Below are 20,826 nucleotides of genomic sequence, written 5' to 3'. Positions count from 1 at the left end.
CAATGTAATAAGCCAAGGGCACAGTCCTTGGTTTAGCTAGGAAAAACGTTTTGCTGCAGTATTATTCAGTTGTGTTTGTTCTTCCATTTAATCATTTATTAATTTTCATGGTCTATCTTAAAATAGAAGAGAGAACCAGAGCTACCTAGAACATAGCAGGGGAGGGACAGTGGCTCAGTGGTAGAGCATCTGCTTGGGAAGCAGAAGGTCCCAGGTTCAATCCCCGGCATCTCCAAAAAAGGATCCAGGCAAATAGGTGTGAAAAACCTCCGCTTGAGACCCTGGAGAGCCGCTGCCAGTCTGAGTAGACAATACTGACTTGGATGGACCCAGGGTCTGATTCAGTATAAGGCAGCTTCATATGTTCATAGCAACTATAACATACTGCAATTTGGTACTGTGTAGTAATTAGAAATTAAAGTAAGTTTTGAACATACAGAATGTTGAACATACATTTATATTGTTATAATTCTTACCACAGTTAGGTAGTATTGCCCTTACATTTCAAAACCAGGATGGCCATCCTTGAATCCTGTGTGTCTTTGAAAGTCTGTAGTACATTTGAGTGAAGTTTCATTGTGCACAGTGTTCTCAGTAGTGGTGGGCAGCATTGTAAGTATGACAGGAAGAAGAAACAGGAGGTCAATTAAGGATAGATTAGTCACATATATATCCCCCCTCCCGCTTTCAATGTTGCACTGCTTCAAAAGATAGCAAAAGTGGATTTCAGGATAGGATACAGATGGAGATTCTAGAAGTCACGGGGAAACTGCTCACTCTGTCAAAGCACTTCCTATTTCCACTTTGAAGTGACTAATGGTAGACCTAAAGATAATTAAAAATTATCTATGGTGACTACAATTACCTGTATAGTTAATTGTTCTAGCAAAGCTTGAATGAATTGTTTGCTGACTTAAAATACTTCAGGGTTGTGACTAGAATAAAATAAAACGTATGGCTCTTACTAAGGCAATAGATATTTGAAAAACAAATGACATGCCAAACGGATGCATGTGAGTGTGTAGAATACTGTGACTTTGACCTCAGATTCAGATAAACTCAACCAAAATCCAAGACCACTTCTCCCTTGCCCAAAAAGAAGCACCCACAGAGCAAAGGTGTAGGATTCAAGCTGTTCAGTCCACTTCTTGAGGTCCTGAGGAACCCTTTTGAACATTACGAGTCCTCAGAAGTTCTCTTTCCCCTCAGTCAGCACCCAAGGCTTAATGACAGGTGGGAAGTATCCCAGAATCCCCCACAATCTTAGACGATGCCCTTGTAGCCAAGGAGTCATCGAAACGGTCCCTCGTGTTCTTCTGGACTGCTCTTTCTATAGCAGTCCACGAGCAAGATACCTAGATGCACTGCTCTCCGACCATCAAGGCCTTTCTGACAATGCCAAGGTCCGCTTTTTACTCCACGGGAAACACAACTTTGTCACTACTCATGTTGCTTGCTTTTTACAGGTTGCGATCCAAATCAGAGAGGCTTTTACTCATGCATAGCCCACAGCTAGTTTATGTCATTTAACTCTTGCTGGTTTTTAAGGTTTTATTATATTTTATAGTGTTACTGTTTGTTTTAAACTATACTGTATTCTTACATTAATGCCAATAAAGGTCTAATGGATGGATACACACACAGTGTGTAATGATTGTGAGAGATGGGAGCATGACAAAAGAACAAAGGCATCAGGCGCACAAATGCTCATGGGTACTTGTAAGAATGGAAACAGGCTTAATTCTATACCTGCGTATACACTGTTGCTACTGTTATGCCCATCAATAGTATTAGTATTGACTTTTAAAGTGTCATTTTGTCATGATCACAGTTATGCTTACTGTTAAAAAAAGTGGACTACTATCCTAGTTGACATCTCAATTAAACTGAAAACATAAGATTTTTTTCCAATTAGTGACGAGGCAGGTGCCTCCTGATAGCTCTCAAACAGGATATGAAGGTAACAGCTTTCTTCTGTTGGTGCTCTGATATTCATTGTCGTGGTACCCGTGCAACCCCACAGGGTTAATGTGCAGGTTAATGTGCAGGCCTGCTGCAGAGAGATTGTGAAGCTCAAAAACTCCAGATGGCTTTCTTCCCCCTCGCCCGCTGCTGCTGCTTTCCTACCTTTTCTGGCATAAAGGGACAAGCCGAGCAGCACCCTTCCCTCTGTTCTCTTTCGGCTGCTGCGGAGAGAGCTTCTTGTGTTCAAAGTTCTGTGTGAGAAAAAACTGCAGCCTTCAGACTTTCTTCTGTTTTTGGCAGACTGCACTTGCTACGATGAGAATTCAGAGCAGCTGGCCTTGAATAACACGGCCCAGAAAACCTCTCTTTAAAAAATGCAGGGTGGAAATCCCCCCTGCTGACAACCAGTCCTGGTGTCTATTAGGCCTCAGCGAAGAGCATAATGTCTCAAGGTGCACAGTAAGTTGGACAGTTCATTTCCAAACCGTGACATGACAGAGTGTCATGTTTGAAAGCCCCTCTATGGAAGAGAGCTTGTCTGGTGCTGCTTCCAACAATCTTCCAAGCATGACACCAAAAACCAAATATGGAGAGGGAGATTTGATCATTGTTGGTTCTGAGATCAGTTTCAGCCACAATGCTGAACAGGTTGCCATTCAGCACTACCACAACATTACCCAAAGCCTCCGAGCCTCCTCAAAAAAAAAAAAAAGGCTTGTTATAAGCACAAGATTGCTGAAACAGTATTGTTGAAGTCATCCAAATCATAAGGCTGTGGGTCCACAGCCTTTAATCCTGTCACTCAACCTTCACTGATTCTGAGAGGTGGCGGGCTCTCCTTCCCTGGAGGTTTATAAACAGAGGGTAGGTGGCCATCTGGCAGCAATGCTGATTCCGTGAATTAGGCAGATCGTGAGAGGGAGGGCAGGAAGGGTTGCACCAATGCTTAGTTCTTCTGGCCCTTGCTTACACACCTGGGGAAATGCTGCTTGCCACTTTGGGATCAATCAGCAATTTTTCTCCAGACCAGTTTGGCCAGGGATCCTGGAGGTTTTTGCCATCTTCTGGGTATGGAGCCAGGGTCACTGGGGATGTATGTGTGTGGGGGAGGTATTTGTGAAGTCCCTGTGTTGTGCAGGGGGTTGGCCTAGATGACCCTGGAGGTCCCTTCCAACTCTGTGACGCTATGGCCCTGTTCACACAGCGTGTTGAGTCCAATATTCGGTTCTGTTCCGAATATCGTTGTTCCGGATATTATCGATCAGACTGCCATACTGTAATTCGAAGCATTCCGACGTGAAACCGTCTTCTGCCGTCCACACGATGGCACTATGCAGTTCTTTTTTCCTCCACTTTTATGCGCACTATGCGCATGCACGCATTATGTGCACGTGCACATTATGCGCATATACACACATGCACATAGGTTAAAACATTATGTGGTTATGCAGTTATGCGCATATCGCTAAGTAGTAAAAAAAAAATGGCGACTGTAAACTGGATGTCTGAGGCTCCTTTTGCTCCAGGACAGCCTTCAGACATCCAGAAGTTGGTCGAGAACTATCCAGACGGGGGAACTAAGAGGTGAAACCGGAGCACTCAAAAAACACCGCAAAGGAGCAGGTAACAAAATACTTCGGTTTCAAGAAGGATTGGGGGGGGGGGCTACTATGAGTTAATACTGGGAGGCAGATGTTGCTGTCTGATCAGCCACTTTTAATCTGGTATGAAACAGCAGCGACAACTGATTATACTGTGCATCTGAACAGCCCCTATAATTCTAACTCTTCGCCATCAGTCCACTCTCTGATGGTGAACTTGTTGATTTCATGTCAGAAGGTGAACTTGTTGATTTCATTTCATCTTGTCATTAATCCTTGGGCGTTTTCGCACTTACCTTTTACTGGCGCGACCATCCTCCTCACGCCGGCGGATCTGCAGGGATTTCGCACCAGAAGCGCCGGCGCAGCCAAAAGAGCCGGCAACTTCCGTCGCGGAGCCAGCTCAAACGTTTTCCTGCTTCTTGGCGGTTTCCGTTTGAGCTGGCTCCGCGACGGAAGTTGCCGGCTCTTTTGGCTGCGCCGGCGCTTCTGGTGCGAAATCCCTGCAGATCCGCCGGCGTGAGGAGGATGGTCGCGCCAGTAAAAGGTAAGTGCGAAAACGCCCCTTGTCTCATCGATCAGATCCAGCACAGTAGTCAGATCTGACAGTGCCCTCCTTTTCAAGGAGCTTTATAATAACTATTGTGATGACCAGAGTTTTGTTCCATATGGGTCGCTTGGTTCTGATCCAACCAGTGTTGTGCAGGATCCCCTGGTAACATCTGAAGGGCATCCTGATTCTCCAGTGGCATTGGGGACAGGCTTTCAGGCCTGTTGCAACTATGAGTAGCCACTGTGTAATGAGCAGGACTTTGATTTCTCCTTGGAACTGTCCCCAGGTTCCAGAACCATCCATAAATTCCCCTAGTAAAGACTTTTGGCTCTGTAATGAGGAACTTATCCATATGAAAAGACAGATGTCTTCTTTCCCTCAAGGACTATAGATCTGGTGTTCAAGCTGAAGCAGCCCAACTCCACCGATTCAGTGACCTTTCCTGTCATGGAAGGACTTTTACAAATAAATGCAGGGCCCTGGCTCGAGCCCACCTTTGCTGCTGCCGGCCCACAGAACTGAAATCCAATATAAGATGAAGCAAGAAGGCTGCCCTTTTCTGTTCCAGCATCCCACTGCTAACTTCCTGGACTCCATTCATGGAAGAAACCCAAACTCTGCCCCTGTTAACAGAGAGGGTCGCAAGCTTGCTGGAGTAAGCCAAAAGATCTGCTCCTCCTCCATGTTTGCCTTTGAGGATCGCTAGATACTAACTGTTCCTGTGGGGATGGTATTGCTCCCTGTCTGGAACTTCTGCCAGAGGGAAAAGTGCAGAGGGAAAGCTCGAACATGCCAAGTTCGTAGCACTAGAGGCATCAATGGCCTCCAAGCACCAGATCTCCTCTACCAAGTATGTGGCAGATTGTGTGGCCTGCAGCCTGGCCATAGCCATTTTGCTTCATCACTCCCAGCTTTGTTCCACAGTGCTACCAAGTGAAACCCAAGCCAGACTTGAAGTTCTCCCATCTGATGAGACTGAAGTCTTTAGTAGTAAAACCAATGATGTCCTCACTAAAATGTGGAAAGACAGACTCACAGCCAAAACCTTAAGCCTCGTTCCTGCTCTCCAAAATACTCAAAAGGCCAGACGATATTATAGGCCTTGTATAGTCTTTATAGCAGTCCCTCCTACAGAGCTATGGTTCAACCATAGGGAGGGACGGTGGCTCAGTGGTAGAGCATCTGCTTGGGAAGCAGAAGGTCCCAGGTTCAATCCCTGGCATCTCCAAAAAAGGGTCCAGGCAAAGAGGTGTGAAAAACCTCAGCTTGAGACCCTGGAGAGCTGCTGCCAGTCTGAGAAGACGATACTGACTTTGATGGACCAAGGGTCTGATTCAGTATAAGGCAGCTTCATATGTTCAAAGTTTGCCTCTAGAAAGGGAAAGCCCAGATAACAGTCCCCAAAACTGTCTAATCTACCAAAGCAGAGCTTTTGACAATTATTAGTGGGATAGAACAAAATCTTTCCAACGTAACGTGGGGGGAAGCTTGTCAAAGCCAACTAATCCTAATAGTAATGTCAACAGGGCTATGCCATATAGTTCTCGGATATTCCAGGTCACTTTCCACCTACCCCCAACCCACCAAGGAGTACAGCAGAAGTTGAGGCCCTATTAAGCAAAAAGGCAATTACAGAAACTCCTTTGAAAGAACAACACGCAGGCTTTTTTATTCAGGGAACTTCTTGGTCAAAAAGAGGAGGGGGAGATTATAGTGATGTTTGACCTGAAGAACCTGAACGAGTTTTTGTTGACAGAGTTCAGACTGCTACCTACTGCAGATGCCCTTGTTTTACTGCATCCGGGCTATCAAAGACATCCTTCCTTTATTGTGTCCAGGTGTAATTGTCACCTATTAGAAGCCTATTTCCATGTAAAGATCAGGCTAGATTTTTGGAAATACCTCTGCTTCCAATGCGGCACTCTTGTTCTGCAGTGCACCCTTCTAGTGTTCGGTCTAGCCATGATTTCCAGAGAGTTCACCAAAGTTATAGCAGTGGTGGTAACTTACCTGCTCAGGGTAGGGCACAAGAGGAGACTGGTTGATTGTAGCCGTTTCCAAGGTGAAACTCCTATCAGGTGTCTAGCTAACATTGAAGATCCTAGAGTAACCTGAGCCAACATCATAAAAACCAGACTAAAAGCTACCTAAGGGTTTCCGTCAAAGGAGCAATACTAGGTGTTTCCTTGCCCCTAGACAGAATCCTAGCAATACATTTAGGGATATTTTATTGTAGCTTTCTCCAGTTCCAACCCATAATATTTTCCCCAAAATTACTGGGGTTAATGGCAACAGGTGGAGTCCACCTTCCAGTTACTCCTTTTCCACTATGCCCGTTATCAGTGCCTCAGCAGCGGAGAGGAGGAGGTATTCCTTCACTTTGGTCCCCTCTCTCCCTGCCCTCTGCCTGCCTTTTGGCTATGAGGACAACACCTGACATCCTTCCTCCTTGGATGTTTCCAAGCAAACCTTATGAAGGAGTACCTAGGGTGGGACTTCCTCAGGCTCCCATCAATGCATCCCAGGTAGGGATACCAATCCCCAGGTGGGGGAAGGGGACCCCCTGGTTTTGGGGGCTTCCCCCCGACGCCAGCCAGTTGGCCGGTGGCGGAAGCCCCACCCCCAGCAGTTCTCCATGTCCCCGTGGGGACCGTGCAAGCCCCAGCCATGAATCTGCAGCTTGGAAGGCAGCAGCATGGGATGGTCCACTCTTTCCAAGCGGGGGCCTCTTCACCCCCAACCATTTAAAGGGAAGGTCCCTTTAAATGGTTGGAGGAAAGTGGTGGTGGGAGGGTGTGCTGGGGAGAAGAGGCGACCTTGCAACCCTAATCCCAGGCCCCTGTTGTCTGATCCCTCAACCAATGGGCTGCTGTCCCTCCACTCTCCCCAGACTGCCATTTCCCCTCCAAGGGTCAAATCCTTTCCTAGACCCTTCTCCTCTAGGGCGCATCCAGTATTTCCCCAAGCTATTTATTACTGGCCTGCTGGACCTTCTGTGAAGTGCTGTACCATCCCCATCAATGATAGCTTCTATGATGAAATGAAATTAGGTTTATTCATTAAATGAAGACATTACAGGTCCAAGACTTCATCTTGGTGAGACTGGGATCCTTGGCTCAGGAATACAGTTATAACCTTGAGTCCAGAGGCTAGATGGCCATCTGACAGCAATGAAGACCCTATGAATTTATGGAGAGGTATTTGTGAGTTTCCTGCATTGTGCAGGGGGTTGGACTAGATGACCCTGGAGGTCCCTTCCAACTCTATGACTCCAAACTGTTACAAGTTTGAAGCACTAAGCACCTTTTTTCCTACCAATGAAGCATTCCCCCCTTCCCCACTGTACTGTTATCAGCTCCTGCTGAAGCAGTTTACTCCAAAACGAAAGTCTCTGAGCTGTGACCTTCCACTCCAAACAGTACCACACACTCAGGGGAGAAAGTTACTTGTATGACGTTACAGACATAATACGGTTGATAAGCCAGCAAGCAGGTTAAACATAGCTAGTCCCTGCTATAGCCGTTCTTTTCTGCAGCACTGGTCTGAACTCAAAATGGATGCGCACATGGCAAGAAGCATTCTTGAGACCTTCCACCTGCTCCAGGAAATCCCCAGAAGATGTCCTTCTTTTCCCCAGTTTTCTGGCCCCTGCTGGCAGCTCTTCACCTTCCCTCCCCTGCTAGGCAGCCCAGGGCAGTTGCTGGAGGTTCTTCCACTCAGGTGGGACCAGTCAGCAGTGGAGGCTGTAGGAGGCTGCCCAGCAGCAGCACTGTGCCAGGCTTGCCGGGCTCCTAGGGAGGAGATCAGTACAGGGGCAGGAGAGGCTCTGTTCCCAGAAAGGCAGCTACCATAGCAGTAATCCTATACACCAGACTAGGGGTCCTCAAACTACGGCCCGCGGGCCAGATGCGGCCCGTTGAGGACGTTTATGCGGCCCGCCGGGTTATGGCAAAATCAGAACAGAAGTGACGTTCGACCTAAACTCGCGTTAGCAACGCACACTTCCGGCACTGGGCTGAGGCGGCGGAGACAGAGTGTGAGGTGATACCGAGGTGAGGTGAATTCCCAGGCCGGGGTGTGTGGTGTGGGGAAGGGAGAGAGATGCAGATGACAGAGAACTGACGGCCTGCGGCCTTGTACAGTAACGGCAGTCCGGTCCTCCAACAGTCTGAGGGACAGTGAACTGGCCCCCTATTTAAAAAGTTTGAGGACCCCTGCACCAGACTATAGATGCATACCCTCCAGCTATAATAATAAGTTTTATTTATATCCCGCCCTCCCCGCCGAGGCAGGCTCAGGGCGGCTTACAGGACATGATGCAGTATCATGATATAACAATGACAGATAAAATCAATCAACAATATAAATACAAATATAAATTAATTTAAAAAGCTAAAACAATACAGTGGTGCTACAGTCTCTATTTATCCAGGCAGCGTAATATTAATTCTGGTTACGTCTTAAAGGCTTCTTGGAAGAGGGCAGTTTTGCAGGCCCTGCGGAACTGGTTGAGGTCCCGCAGGGCCCGCACCTCCTCCGGCAGCTGATTCCACCACTGGGGCGCTTTTATCGAGAAGGCCAGCTCCCTAGTTGTTTTAAGTTTGGCCCAGGGATTTCCAAGAGATTTTGTGAACTGGAACGCAGTGCTCTCTGGGGGACATATGGGGAGAGGCGGTCCCTGAGGTAGGCAGGTCCTCGGCCATATAGGGCTTTATAGGTAATAACCAGCACCTTGTAACGAACCCGGTATACAATTGGCAGCCAGTGCAGTTCCCGCAGCCTAGACCACACGTGTTCCCACCGAGGTAGTCCCACTAGTAGCCTGGCTGCTGTGTTCTGCACTGGCTGCAGTTTCCGCGTTCGGTACAGGGGCAGCCCCATGTAGAGGGCATTACAGTAGTCCAATCTCGAGGTGACTATGGTTCCTACAGGTTTTCAGGGCCCTCTGCCACCCCCAATCCAGAAGATTGAATGCCTCAAGACATATTAGACACTCCCTATCCTCTTGGGCCCTTCCACAAAATCTCTTATCCATCTCCCCATACCACATATCCCCGTCACTTCAGACGTCTCACTTCAGACGTCTCACTCGCTGAGGTGCTCATGTAGATCTCTTCCATCCATGATCTTTGGTCTACTTATAAGAAATTGCCTCTGCAGTGCTTAGCACTTGGGGAGATTAATGCCCACCTCTGGTAAGTCAGTGGATTGAGGACCATACAGCTTTATCACTATCTGAATGAAGGGCGTGTAGACGGCATATGGACTTATTTTTAGGTATTGGGAAACTTTCTGTAGAGACTCCTGTGGAGATCTGCCACTGCTGTTACTGCATTTTTGTCTCTAATTTATGTATCCCCTTTTTCTTTTTAAATTTTATTTAGCTGCTGGTTTTCCTCTTGTTCTTTTTTCTGCTCTTTTGGGCACATTCCGTATAGATCTATTTGTGACAGACACAAACAAGAAATGTGCCCTGTTCCGTTCCTAAGCAGCTTGACATCCTCTCTCACTGAACATGCCTTCCAGATTCAGTGGAGAGGGACATGTATGAGGTCTTTCCCCCTCTCCCATTGGTTTCAAGAATGATGTGCAGGATGAGTGCAAGAGGCCATGATGGCCATAGCAGTAGCTCCATTCTGGCCCAGACAGTGTGGTTCCATGCATTGCTCAAGTTATCTCAAGGCAAATGTCGCATCCTCCTGCCCCACCACAGCTTCCTATTGCAGGGCCCCTTCCTGCACCCAGATCGACACAACCTGCATTTGACAGCATGGTTCATTCATTCCCTGACAATTGTTTTTCGGAACTTGTGAAGCAGATACTGCTAAATGTTAAAAAAAACCCCTTCAACATGCTCTTCATAATAGAAGTCCTTCTCATCATGGGCCAGGCCAGCGTGCCCCGCTGGTCAAATTTTTGAATCCGTCTTCACCCAAAGAGAATCTAAAATGTTCCTGGAAGTCTGTCCCCCCTCCCTCCCGACTCCCCAATGGAGTTTCTGACTGGTGCTGGCCAAATTGATGGGCAAACCCTTCAAACCAATGGCCACTTGCTCATTCATGTGAACATATGAAGCTGCCTTATACTGAATCAGACTCTCGGTCCATCAAAGTCAGTATTGTCTACTCAGACTGTCAGCGGCTCTCCAGGATCTCAAGCTGAGGTTCTTCACGCCTATTTGCCTGGACCCTTTTTTGGAGATGCCAGGGATTAAACCTGGGACCTTCTGCTACCCAAGCAGATGCTCTACCACTGAGCCACCGTCCCTCCCCTGCTCTCCAGGGTCTCAAGCTGAGGTTTTTCACACCTATTTGCCTGGGCCCTTTTTTGGAGATGCCGGGGATTGAACCTGGGACCTTCTGCTTCCCAAGCAGATGCTCTACCACTGAGCCACCGTCCCTCCCCCCATTCAGACTTGCTGCCAGTGAAAAACATGTTCTTGGTAGCCATAATGTCAGCCAGGAGAGTTAGCAAACTCCAGGCCTTTTGTCATAACCCGCCCCCCCCCCTTTCCTTGAGGTTAGTTTTCTAGCCATTCCTTGGGTTCTGGGCCAAGATTGAAATTTCACCTAAATCAAGATACCCATCTGCCAGTATGTCCTCTGTTGCCACAGAATGAACCTGAATGTGCCTCCACATTTTGGATGTCTACAGGGCTTTGCAATTTTACCTGGACAGAACCAGAAGTTTTGGAGAGGATGATAGCCTATTCATCTCATGTTCGAGACAAAACCAGACCTTAAATTCAAGAGATTGTCACCTGATTATGCTGCCAGTTTGTGTGAGCTGATGGACCTTCATGCCTCTATGCCCATTCCACCAGGGCGCAAGTGACCTAAGCAGCAATTCTGTGTGGTCTTCCGGTAGAAGAGGAATGCAAGATGGTGACCTGGTTCTCCGCTTGCACTTTTGTCAAGCACTATTCCATTAACATTGATGCCAGGAAAGATGGTGGCATTCGGAAAGGCCGTACTCCAAACAATATTCACGTAGGAGTTCACACCTGCCTTCCGAGGCTTGGTAAGTCTGCTGGTTACTCTCCCATGTGGGGCTACATAGGTACCACTATGTTGAAAACAGAGTTGCATTTACCCATAACTGTTGTTCACCTAATGGTTACCTGTACAGTCACACATCCCTCCTTCCCGCCGCACTGTGAACTCTCATGATTATAACAAGACCAGCTCTTTCCAATAGTGCCAGGGAGGAATCGAAGAAAGGGCACTCCACCACCTCAGGCAGGAAGGGCAGTATGGACGAGGGGGAAAGGATCACCCTCTCGAGTTTTTGAGTTTCAGAAGCTGTCTATGGCAGGCCTGCACATGCGCAGTAACCCAGATGTGACTGCACAGGTAACTGCTGGACCAACAACAGTTACGTGTAGGTGCCACCCTGTTTGCAGAGGTATTCTCCCTCTGAACGTGGGAGTTCCTGCTTAGTTCCCTTGATCCAATAGCCAGGGATAGAATTACTTCCCATGGTTTATCTAATCCTCCTCTTTAAAGCCAGTGGGCATCACCCCATCTTCTGACAGCCAATTCCACATGGTTAACTTTGTGTTGTGTGAAATAGCACTGAATCCAGTGTGGTGTAGTGGTTGGTGTGTCAGACTAGTATCTGGGAGGAACAGGTTTGAATCTTCACTGCCATGGAGGCTTGCTGAGCGTCCTTGGGATACTGACATATTCTCAGCCTAACCTACCTTGCAGGGATGTTGTTGAGAGGATAAAATAAAGGAGAGGAGAATTACATGAGCCACCTTGGGTTCCCAATGGGGAAGAAGGTGGGGATATAAATGAAGTAAATAAATAAATGATTTATTTCATCGAATGACCCTGAATTCTAGTATGAGTGAGAGAGGAGAAAAAAAATCTGTCTGTTTTTCACATCATTCGTTGATGCTTTAACTCCCTCCACTTCTCTGAAGATTCTTCCAGGAGGCAGACGGTCCAATTCCTCGTGGCACTGCTGACAGAAACTGAGCCAGGGTGGGGGTGGGGAGGTGTCAGGAATGCAAAGCATCTCGCTTCGCAAGAGCCAGGCTGCACATAACAGATAAAAATGCCCCATCCCCATTTATCTCTGGAGAATGCCAATCTGACTCCAAGGTTACAAATATTGACTCTGTATTGTGTGCAGTCTAATATGGATGAAACAGAGTTTCATTTGCTTCACAGATGTTGGCTTGCTTTGGGGGCAGCTCATGTGTGGGAGAGGGGAGGAATGCATGCATTTTAGCCTGCTATCCAAACCCAGCAGATATTTATAATGTTTTTCCCCCCTCTTTAATAACAAAACACTGCAACACTGTTGCTCCTACCACATTTTTTTCAAAGTGTTTGTGACTCAAGGTGCATGCATGGAGGGTGGGGGGGAGGGAGATTGTCAGGTTGCTTCTGACTTGTGGTGACCCTATGAATTAATGCCTTCCAAAACATCCCCGTTGCTGACAGCCTTGCTGAGGCGTTGCAAACAGAGGGCCCCTGTGGCTCCCGTGACTGAGTCCATCCATCTCATGGGGGACCTTCCTCTTTTCCAAGCATTATTGTCTTTGCCAGTGAGTCTGTTCTTCTCATGATGTGACCAGAACCATCGCCTCAGGTTAGTCATTTTCACTTCTAGGGAGAGCTCAGGCTTGATTTGATCTAGAATCTACTGATTTGTCTTTTTGGCTTGTAAATGGTTCCTCATCCTCTTGGAGAGGAGTGATGAGCGGTTGCCTCCTGTGGCAGCCATTTTGTAGTTACACCCACCACTCTGTATCAGAACTCCAATGATGCCCACAAATCATAGGCACCGTGTGGCAACCCTGTGGGGTTTTCAAGGCAAGAGACAAGCAGAGGTGGTTTTCTGTTGCCTGCTTCTACAGAGCAACCCTTGAATTTCTTGGTGGTCTCCCATCCAAATACTAGCCAGGGCCAACCTGTTTAACTTCCAAGTTCTGACAAGATCAAGCTATCCTGCGCCACCCAGGTGAGGGTAATTTTTTTTCTTAGGCGTTATGGCTACCTCAAAGTAACAAAAAGCAGTAAAAGGGATAACAGATGTGCAAAAACCCTCCCACCCTCACCAGGAATTTGCATCAGAAGTGATACTAATTACAGTTTTAGATATGCTTTGGTTTCTACTTGTGGTCCAAGATTGTACTGTCATCCATTAACTGCATTGTTTATTAACATCAGGCATACAACATTTTGCACAGGAAAAACAAGCAATAGAAAATTTTCTGCCTCACATCATCAGTGACCGTATAACAGAATGGGGAGGTGTATCTAACTTCTAATTTCTAATTTCATTTAATTTTCTGCAATATCTATCATATATTTTAAGAATGTTTTAAAGTGGAAGTGCAAAGACCATAAAAATGGATAACACAAACCTTTTGAAATGAACTCTGGTCTGGGTGCCTGCTTTTGTATTTTACATTGCCCTTTTTGCTCAAATAACATGAATATATGTAAAATGCAGACTGCAAGTTTCATTTCCCCCCTTTGTTAAAATGCATCTGGAAATCCTTTTGACAATTAAGATTTTCTGAAACTCTTTTTTAATAACCGTTTCAGCTTGAGCAAACAATTTCCATTCCTTTCTGCTCCCCCAGGAATTTCGTTTGCCAGTTAGTGACCAGTGTTTGCCTGTCTCTTTACAGATGTGGTGCTGGAGAAGGCCATGCACAAGAGCATCTTGAAGCCCCTCAAAGGCCACATTGAGGCCATGCTGAAAGAGTTCCACATGGCTGACGGCTCTTGGAAGCAGCTGAAAGAGAACCTTCAGTTGGTCCGGCAGAGGAATCCCCAAGAGCTGGGAGTATTCGTCCCCACACCAGACTTTGTGGATGTTGAGAAAATTAAAGTCAAGTTCATGACCATGCAGAAAATGTACTCGCCGGAGAAGAAAGTGATGCTGTTACTGAGAGTCTGCAAACTAATTTAACTGTGATGGAGAACAATTCAGGTAAATACTGGCTTTTGTCAGTTAGAGGACTCTGAGTTGGTTTGAGCCAGGTATTCTTTTAAAGGAGAGGACATTGGCAAAGGTTTTGTCTCCAGCAGAGCTTTGAAATCATATGAACATATGAAACTCCCTTCTACTGAATCAGACCCTCAGTCCATCAAAGTCAGTATTGTCTACTCAGACTGGCAGCGGCTCTCCAGGGTCTCAAGCTGAGGTTTTTCACCCCTACTTACCTGGACCCTTTTTAGTTGGAGATGCCGGGGATTGAACCTGGGACCTTCTGCTTACCAAGCAGATGCTCTACCACTGAGCCACCGTCCCTCCCACCGTCTTCCTTTTCTTCTCTCTCTTTTATAATGCATTTGCATTTGCACTGGCAACAGAACATTCACACAGTGCCTCAGACCTTCACTGCCAACATTTCACCCCATCATCCAATGAAAGTCTTTTTTAAAAAAAATTAAAAATTGAGCTTGCTATGGCATTATAACAATTGATTGGCATGTTCTGTTATTTCCCAGATTTCATTTTTTTTGAAAATGTGTATGTTTCTAACACTGTTGGTTGCACATACCGAGCAGTGTAAAGGGCTAGATCAGGGGTGTCGAACTCATTTGTTACAAGGGCTGGATCTGACATAAATGGAACTTTGGGGAATCGGGCCACACATGCCATAAAATGTAATGCCAGGTAGCTGAGATATCGACTTTATAAGTAGGGTTGCCAATCCCCAGTTGGGGATAGAAGTCCTCATGGTGGCTGTGAGGACTTGGTATCATGCCTGTCATCCATTAGGAGGTTGTTGAAGCTGCAGAGTGAGGCAGTGTTTGCAGATGTGAAATCCTTGGAGGGAGATTAGTTTGTTGACACTTGCGGGCATGATTCTTCAATACTTGTAACATTTGGATCAGATCCAGACTTCTACAGTTGTAACGAGCTCTTCTTTTAGAGTGCATTGGGAAGAACAGTAGAAATCATGACCTTGTATTCTTCATCTATGCCATGATCACATTTTTGTATTGGAAGAGGAAGGTGACCATTTGAAACAGTGGCCTGTGACCCAAAAGTCATTGTAGCTGCTTTGTGCTCTGGAGTTCTTGGCCCACAACAAAATACTAGAGAGTGTATTTCTTTGTCAGTCCGTCCAGCTCCCCCTCAATACTACCAGTGTGAGAGCTGGTGTGGTGGAGTGGATAGGTGGAGTGACAGGCTAGTATCTGGGAGTCCCAGGAAGCTTGGTGGGTGACCTTGAGCCAGTCACTCACTCTCAGCCTAGCCTGCTTCACAGGGTCGTTGTGAGGAAAAATGAGAGGAGGGGACATCATAAGCTGCTTTGGGTCTCCATTGGGGAGGAAGGTGAGATATAAATGAAACACAAATAAAAGGGAATTAACTCTGCTGCAGCTGGATTCCGTCCCTTATATCTACTTCCACAGACTATGACACAGTTAGAGTGGGAAAGGAGCTTTGGTTTCTCCGACTCTAGGGCTCTTTCCCTCTTAGGCCAGTCTAACAGCTATTCGTCTTGTCTGTAGGATATGTACACTCCTGTGAACTCACATTCATATTGTAAATCTGTGAGGTCTGAGATGGTTTTCTCTCTGGGTCCTTCTGCACTTCAGCTTAATTCACAGTAGCAGATCCAGAGAGAGTAGCATGCTCTCTCTAACAGCATGAAGGACAACTCTTTGAGAAACAAAAAGCCGGTGACAAGATTTGGCAGTGCGCTGTGACATTCTTTGTGTTCTGCCTCCTCTCTCCTCCTGTCCCATCCAGGGAGAATGTACGGAGCGGATGACTTCTTGCCGGTGCTGACCTATGTTGTGGCCCAGTGCGACATGCTGGAGTTGGATGCTGAAATAGAGTACATGATGGAGCTGCTTGACCCGTCCTTGCTGCATGGAGAAGGTGAAGGCCCTTGAACCTCCAAGGGTGACTCTTCCCCCCAGGAATGGGAACTGCTGATGGTCTGAAACCTTTAAAGGCATTTCAGCTTTTCTAGCTTGTAGCCAACCAGCAATTCCTACAAACAAAACATCCTGATAATCCCGGTCAAACAGATAAAAAGCCGAGAGAGCGTCCCTGGCTGCTGGGAGAATGTGAAGAGGAACAAATGCTATCAGTGGAGGAGGCGCTTTCTCAGACTCCTTTGGGGGGAGCGGGGATGTGGCCGAGTGCAACATTTTTGAGTGCAACTCTGTTTATCCCTGTTTGCCAAACAACTTCTTGGGTTCTGTGTGGCTTGAACCACGTGCTTCTGAATAGGCCAGGTCGTATGTTTTATAGAGGGCTCTGGAAATGCCTCTTCTCTTTTCACAATGTAATGTACTGAGGTCGGAGGAGACGTTCACATGGCAACATGCTTTATTAGCGAGTACATCACAAAGAGAATACGGCAGGGCCAGGTCTCCTGTTATATACATTTCCCGGAACAACCTTCTTCCTGGTAAGGTCCAATCCTGGCCAGTTAACCTTCCCGCTGCTGATTGTCATAGGTGGGCTGCGTTCGTCCCTTCCAGGCACCGCCCACAGGTGTGCCGTGGTGTAGTTTCCGGGACTAATGCCAGACACAACACACATTGTGGAAAGCTTTCAGATTTTTATGAATTATTTTTACAGGCCTCGGGAACAACTCATCTCTGGGTCAGAGCGGACTTTCTTCAGAGTATAAGTCTTCCTTCAGGTTCATATTGGCAATTTAGTAAGGCAGTACTCCAAAATCTTACCAGTCTGCCTCCTACACATCAGTTGTGGGTGGAATAATAAATAATAATAATAATAATAAATTTATTTTTGTATCCTGCCCCCCCCCCCCGCCAAAGGCAGGCTCAGGGCGGCTCACAGACATGGAACAACCATGATTCCAATAAAATACAGTCAATACAATAAGACAAATTAAAATACAATTAAATTACAGTTATAAATTAGGTTAAAATTAAATAAAACAGCTGTTATGTGTTAATAATTAAGGTGCTACAATTCACAGTCATATATAAGATGGCTAGAAGTCAATTTAGCCGGGTTCTATCTTGAAAGCGAGCTGAAAGAGGGTGGTTTTGCAAGCCCTGCAAAACTGATTCAGGTCCCGCAGGGCTCGCACCACCTCTGGAAGTTGATTCCACCATCGGGGGGCCATTGCTGAGAAGGCTTGCTCCCTCGTTGTTTTTAATCTAGCTTCTCTTGGTCCAGGGATTTTAAAAAGGTTTTGGGAACTAGATCTCAGTGCTCTCTGGGGAACATATGGGGAGAGGCGGTCCCTAAGATAGGCAGGTCCTCGGCCATATAGGGCTTTAAAGGTAATAACCAGCACCTTATACACACGATACACAACCGGCAGCCAGTGCAGCTCCTGCAGCCCAGGCTACACATGTTCCCACTGAGGTAGTCCCACTAACAGCCTGGCCGCCACTAACAGCCTGGCCGGAAGGACTGGCTCCTCTCTGTTGGCAACAGGCAGTGAAGAGCTTTCCATACTGTTGTTCAGTTTAACGTCCTCTTGCATTTGTGCTCATACAAGACGATGCCTCTCCTTTCAATCATGCTCTGGAATTAAGTGCAGGATTGGTTCTAGTATGTTGATCAGGAACAGAAACAGAAACATCTGCTGAAATAATGGGCACTGAATTCAGTAAATGCCATAGATCTTTCAGATGCTCAAGCTTTTAGAAAGTCTTTTAAAGGGATTTGGGAATGGTCCACTTAAAAAGCATGAAGAGGCCCAATTTAAGTGGCACTGTGTGTGAGACTGGCTTACACACTTTGTCTAGGAAATCTCTTTTGCAGATGTAAGAAATGTAAGAAATCTGAAATACAGTGATAACGGGTATTCTCTGCTCAAGTTCCACAGTTCATCATTGAAAGTTATTTAAGCACCTAGTTGACAATACTTTCCTTTTAAATAGCATCATAGAACAATCCCAAGTGTTTCAGGTGTTTTATTGCTGCTATTGGGGCTAATATCATCCCCATATTTGAACATAGGTTGGGTGATGGAGCTCTAAAGCTGAAAGAGAATGACTTTCCTAAGACCACAAAGTGAGTTCACGGTAGAAACTGGCTTTAACTGAGGATTTCTGATGCACAACTCCCAGGTTTCAACCACTGGGCTGTATTGCCTGAAATCTTAGCCAGTTTGGTGTAGTGGTTAAGTGTGTGGACTCTTATCTGAGAGAACCGGGTTTGATTCCCCATTCCTCCACTTGCACCTGCTGGCATGGCCTTGGGTCAGCCATAGCTCTGGCAGAGCTTGTCCTTGAAAGGGCAGCTGCTGTGAGAGCCCTCTCAGCCCCACCCACCTCACAGGGTGTCTGTTGTGGGGGAGGAAGGGAAAGGAGATTGTGAGATGCTCTGAGACTCTTCGGAGTGGAGGGCAGGATATAAATCCAATATCTTCATCTACCTCACAGGGTGTCTGTTGTGGGGGAGGAAGGGAAAGGAGATTATGAGCTGCTCTGAGACTCTTCGGAGTGGAGGGCGGGATATAAATCCAATATCTTCATCTACCTCACAGGGTGTCTGTTGTGGGGGAGGAAGGGAAAGGAGATTGTGAGCCGCTCTGGGACTCTTCGGAGTGGAGGGCGGGATATAAATCCAATATCTTCATCTACCTCACAGGGTGTCTGTTGTGGGGGAGGAAGGGAAAGGAGATTGTGAGCCGCTCTGAGACTCTTCGGAGTGGAGGGTGGGATATAAATCCAATATCTTCATCTACCTCACAGGGTGTCTGTTGTGGGGGAGGAAGGGAAAGGAGATTGTGAGCCACTCTGAGACTCCTCAGAGTGGAGGGTGGGATATAAATCCAATATCTTCTTCTTCTTCTTTTCGCCTGACTTTTTTTTTAGTGGGTGTGTCTGAAAAGGCAGGTGTTGGAGAAGGTATCCTAGCAGCAGCTCCTCAGAGCAGCCCCCCCCCCCCCCATCCCATACACACACATTGCAAAGAATAAGAAATTCTTGACTTCCAGTTGCTTTGGGTAATGCTTTCAAAAATATCTCCGATTTTAAAACAAGAACTGGGATTAGTTTTCCATTCTAAAGCGCTTGGTCACTTTCTTCTTAAACTTGCCTTGTGTCTGCAGATTTTTGGCTCATCATCAGCCTGGAACCGTGAAAGATTCCAGAGGTCCCTCCCTTCCCACCACAGCTGGAAGCAATCCAGTGCTAAAGAAATTAAATCTGGCAAGGAATCCTTCCTTTGCAAGAGCAAAATAGAAACAGAATAGCCAGGCTTCCGGCCAAGAAGCTGGATGGGGACACTTCCTGGATTAGGTTGGGTCCCTGTTGGGGAGAAAAGCAGAATATAAATTTAAAAAATAAACTTTACTCTCTCCTCCAAATTGCTTCAGACTTTCCCATGTGTATTCTATCATTCCTTTCCCCACCCCCAAAACCAGAATTCCTGCTACACAACCCCCCTGTTGATCCATAATGGGATGGAATGAACGCTGAGAAACCCGAAGAATAAGAACAGCTCGAATGGCCTGTGGGGGCTGGTGTAGCTCAGTGATTTCCAAACTTTCTCCCAACAGGGAACACTTCCAAAATTAGTTCATATGCCACAGGGCTTTAGGGCATGCTTTTGCTCAATTCATCGCAGCATGTTGACCAATCTTGGGAAGCTCAGTGTCCCATGTGACGTGTCCCAGCACACATTGCACATTACAATTCTGCCACCTCCCTCACAGTGATTCCCAGAGCAAAACACTCCAGGGGACTCTTCTGTAGCTGAACGATCTGCAGTAAGGGACTGGCATTCGCGCTGAAGAAATCCTGACAAGCTTTTGAGGAATTCCAGGGTTTTCTGGAACACAGTTGGAGAACATGGGTGCAGCTACTGCTGCTGAGACACATTTTTAAAGAGTGAACAGATGATCCTTAGTGAATGTGCAGTGGCTTCTAGTACTTGATATCAGGTAGCAAACTGCCTAGAAAAATTATGGAAACCAGCTGGTCTCCTTCCACTCCTCTGAGTCAAGCTGGAAGCCTCTTCTGAGAGCCATGCAGCAGAGTAAGGCCTCTTGGGCTGGTGGAAGGACTTGGCCAAGCCAGAGTGGTAGGAGACAAGTCACCAAGACCTATGGTGATTGTAATGTTTTGGTTCATTATGAGGCCTAACCAAGCTTATGGCAACCACTGTTCTTGGAACATTCTTCTCTTACTCTTTCTCACAGGGGGATACTACTTGACAAGTGCTTACGGAGCCCTTTCTTTAATTAAGAACTTCCAAGAAGAACAAGCAGCCCGACTGTTGTGTTCAGAAGCCCGAAATACCCTCCGGCAGTGGCACAAGCGGAGGACAACAAACAGAACAATCCCGTCTGTTGATGACTTTCAGGTACAGTTGATGCCTTCCAGGGGGCGGCTTTTCAGTTGTATCGGGGATGTGTGTACGAGAGTGGGAGCCTCTGTGGTGTCACTGGTGGCAAGTACAGGGACTGACCTGGACAGCCCTGGATGATGTCGTTTTGAGTCCAACCATAGACAACGAAGCTCAGGGCAGAACTAGATGCGGTGGGGGTATCATTCATATATCTTTCCCACCCAAATGAAAGCGGAGGATGGGGTTTAAATAATACATGGCAGAAGGATGCAGAACATTCTCCTGCCCTGCCCTGTCCCATTCCTCCCATTGCTCCAGGAACTGCCACCCCCCCCCCCCAGCACCAATACCTTGAGCCAGTCTGGTGTAGTGGTTAAGTGTGCGGACTCTTATCTGGGAGAACCGGGTTTGATTCCCCACTCCTCCACTTGCAGC

At 46.8% G+C, this 20,826-nt stretch overlaps 1 protein-coding gene across 1 annotated transcript in view; it reads left to right on the top strand.

The window, feature by feature from the left end:
- Nucleotides 1-20,826, top strand: part of RIN2 (Ras and Rab interactor 2) — an 88,626-nt gene that overhangs the window by 62,187 nt on the left and 5,613 nt on the right. Inside the window, 4 exon segments of the mRNA XM_060253933.1 lie at nt 13,769-14,047; nt 14,050-14,073; nt 15,850-15,981; nt 20,243-20,406. Coding sequence (XP_060109916.1) covers nt 13,769-14,047; nt 14,050-14,073; nt 15,850-15,981; nt 20,243-20,406 — 599 coding nt within the window.

This window comes from Heteronotia binoei, chromosome 14 (assembly GCF_032191835.1).
Source record: "Heteronotia binoei isolate CCM8104 ecotype False Entrance Well chromosome 14, APGP_CSIRO_Hbin_v1, whole genome shotgun sequence".
Classification (NCBI taxonomy): domain Eukaryota; kingdom Metazoa; phylum Chordata; class Lepidosauria; order Squamata; family Gekkonidae; genus Heteronotia; species Heteronotia binoei.
This window is presented reverse-complemented; position numbering and strand designations above follow the sequence as displayed.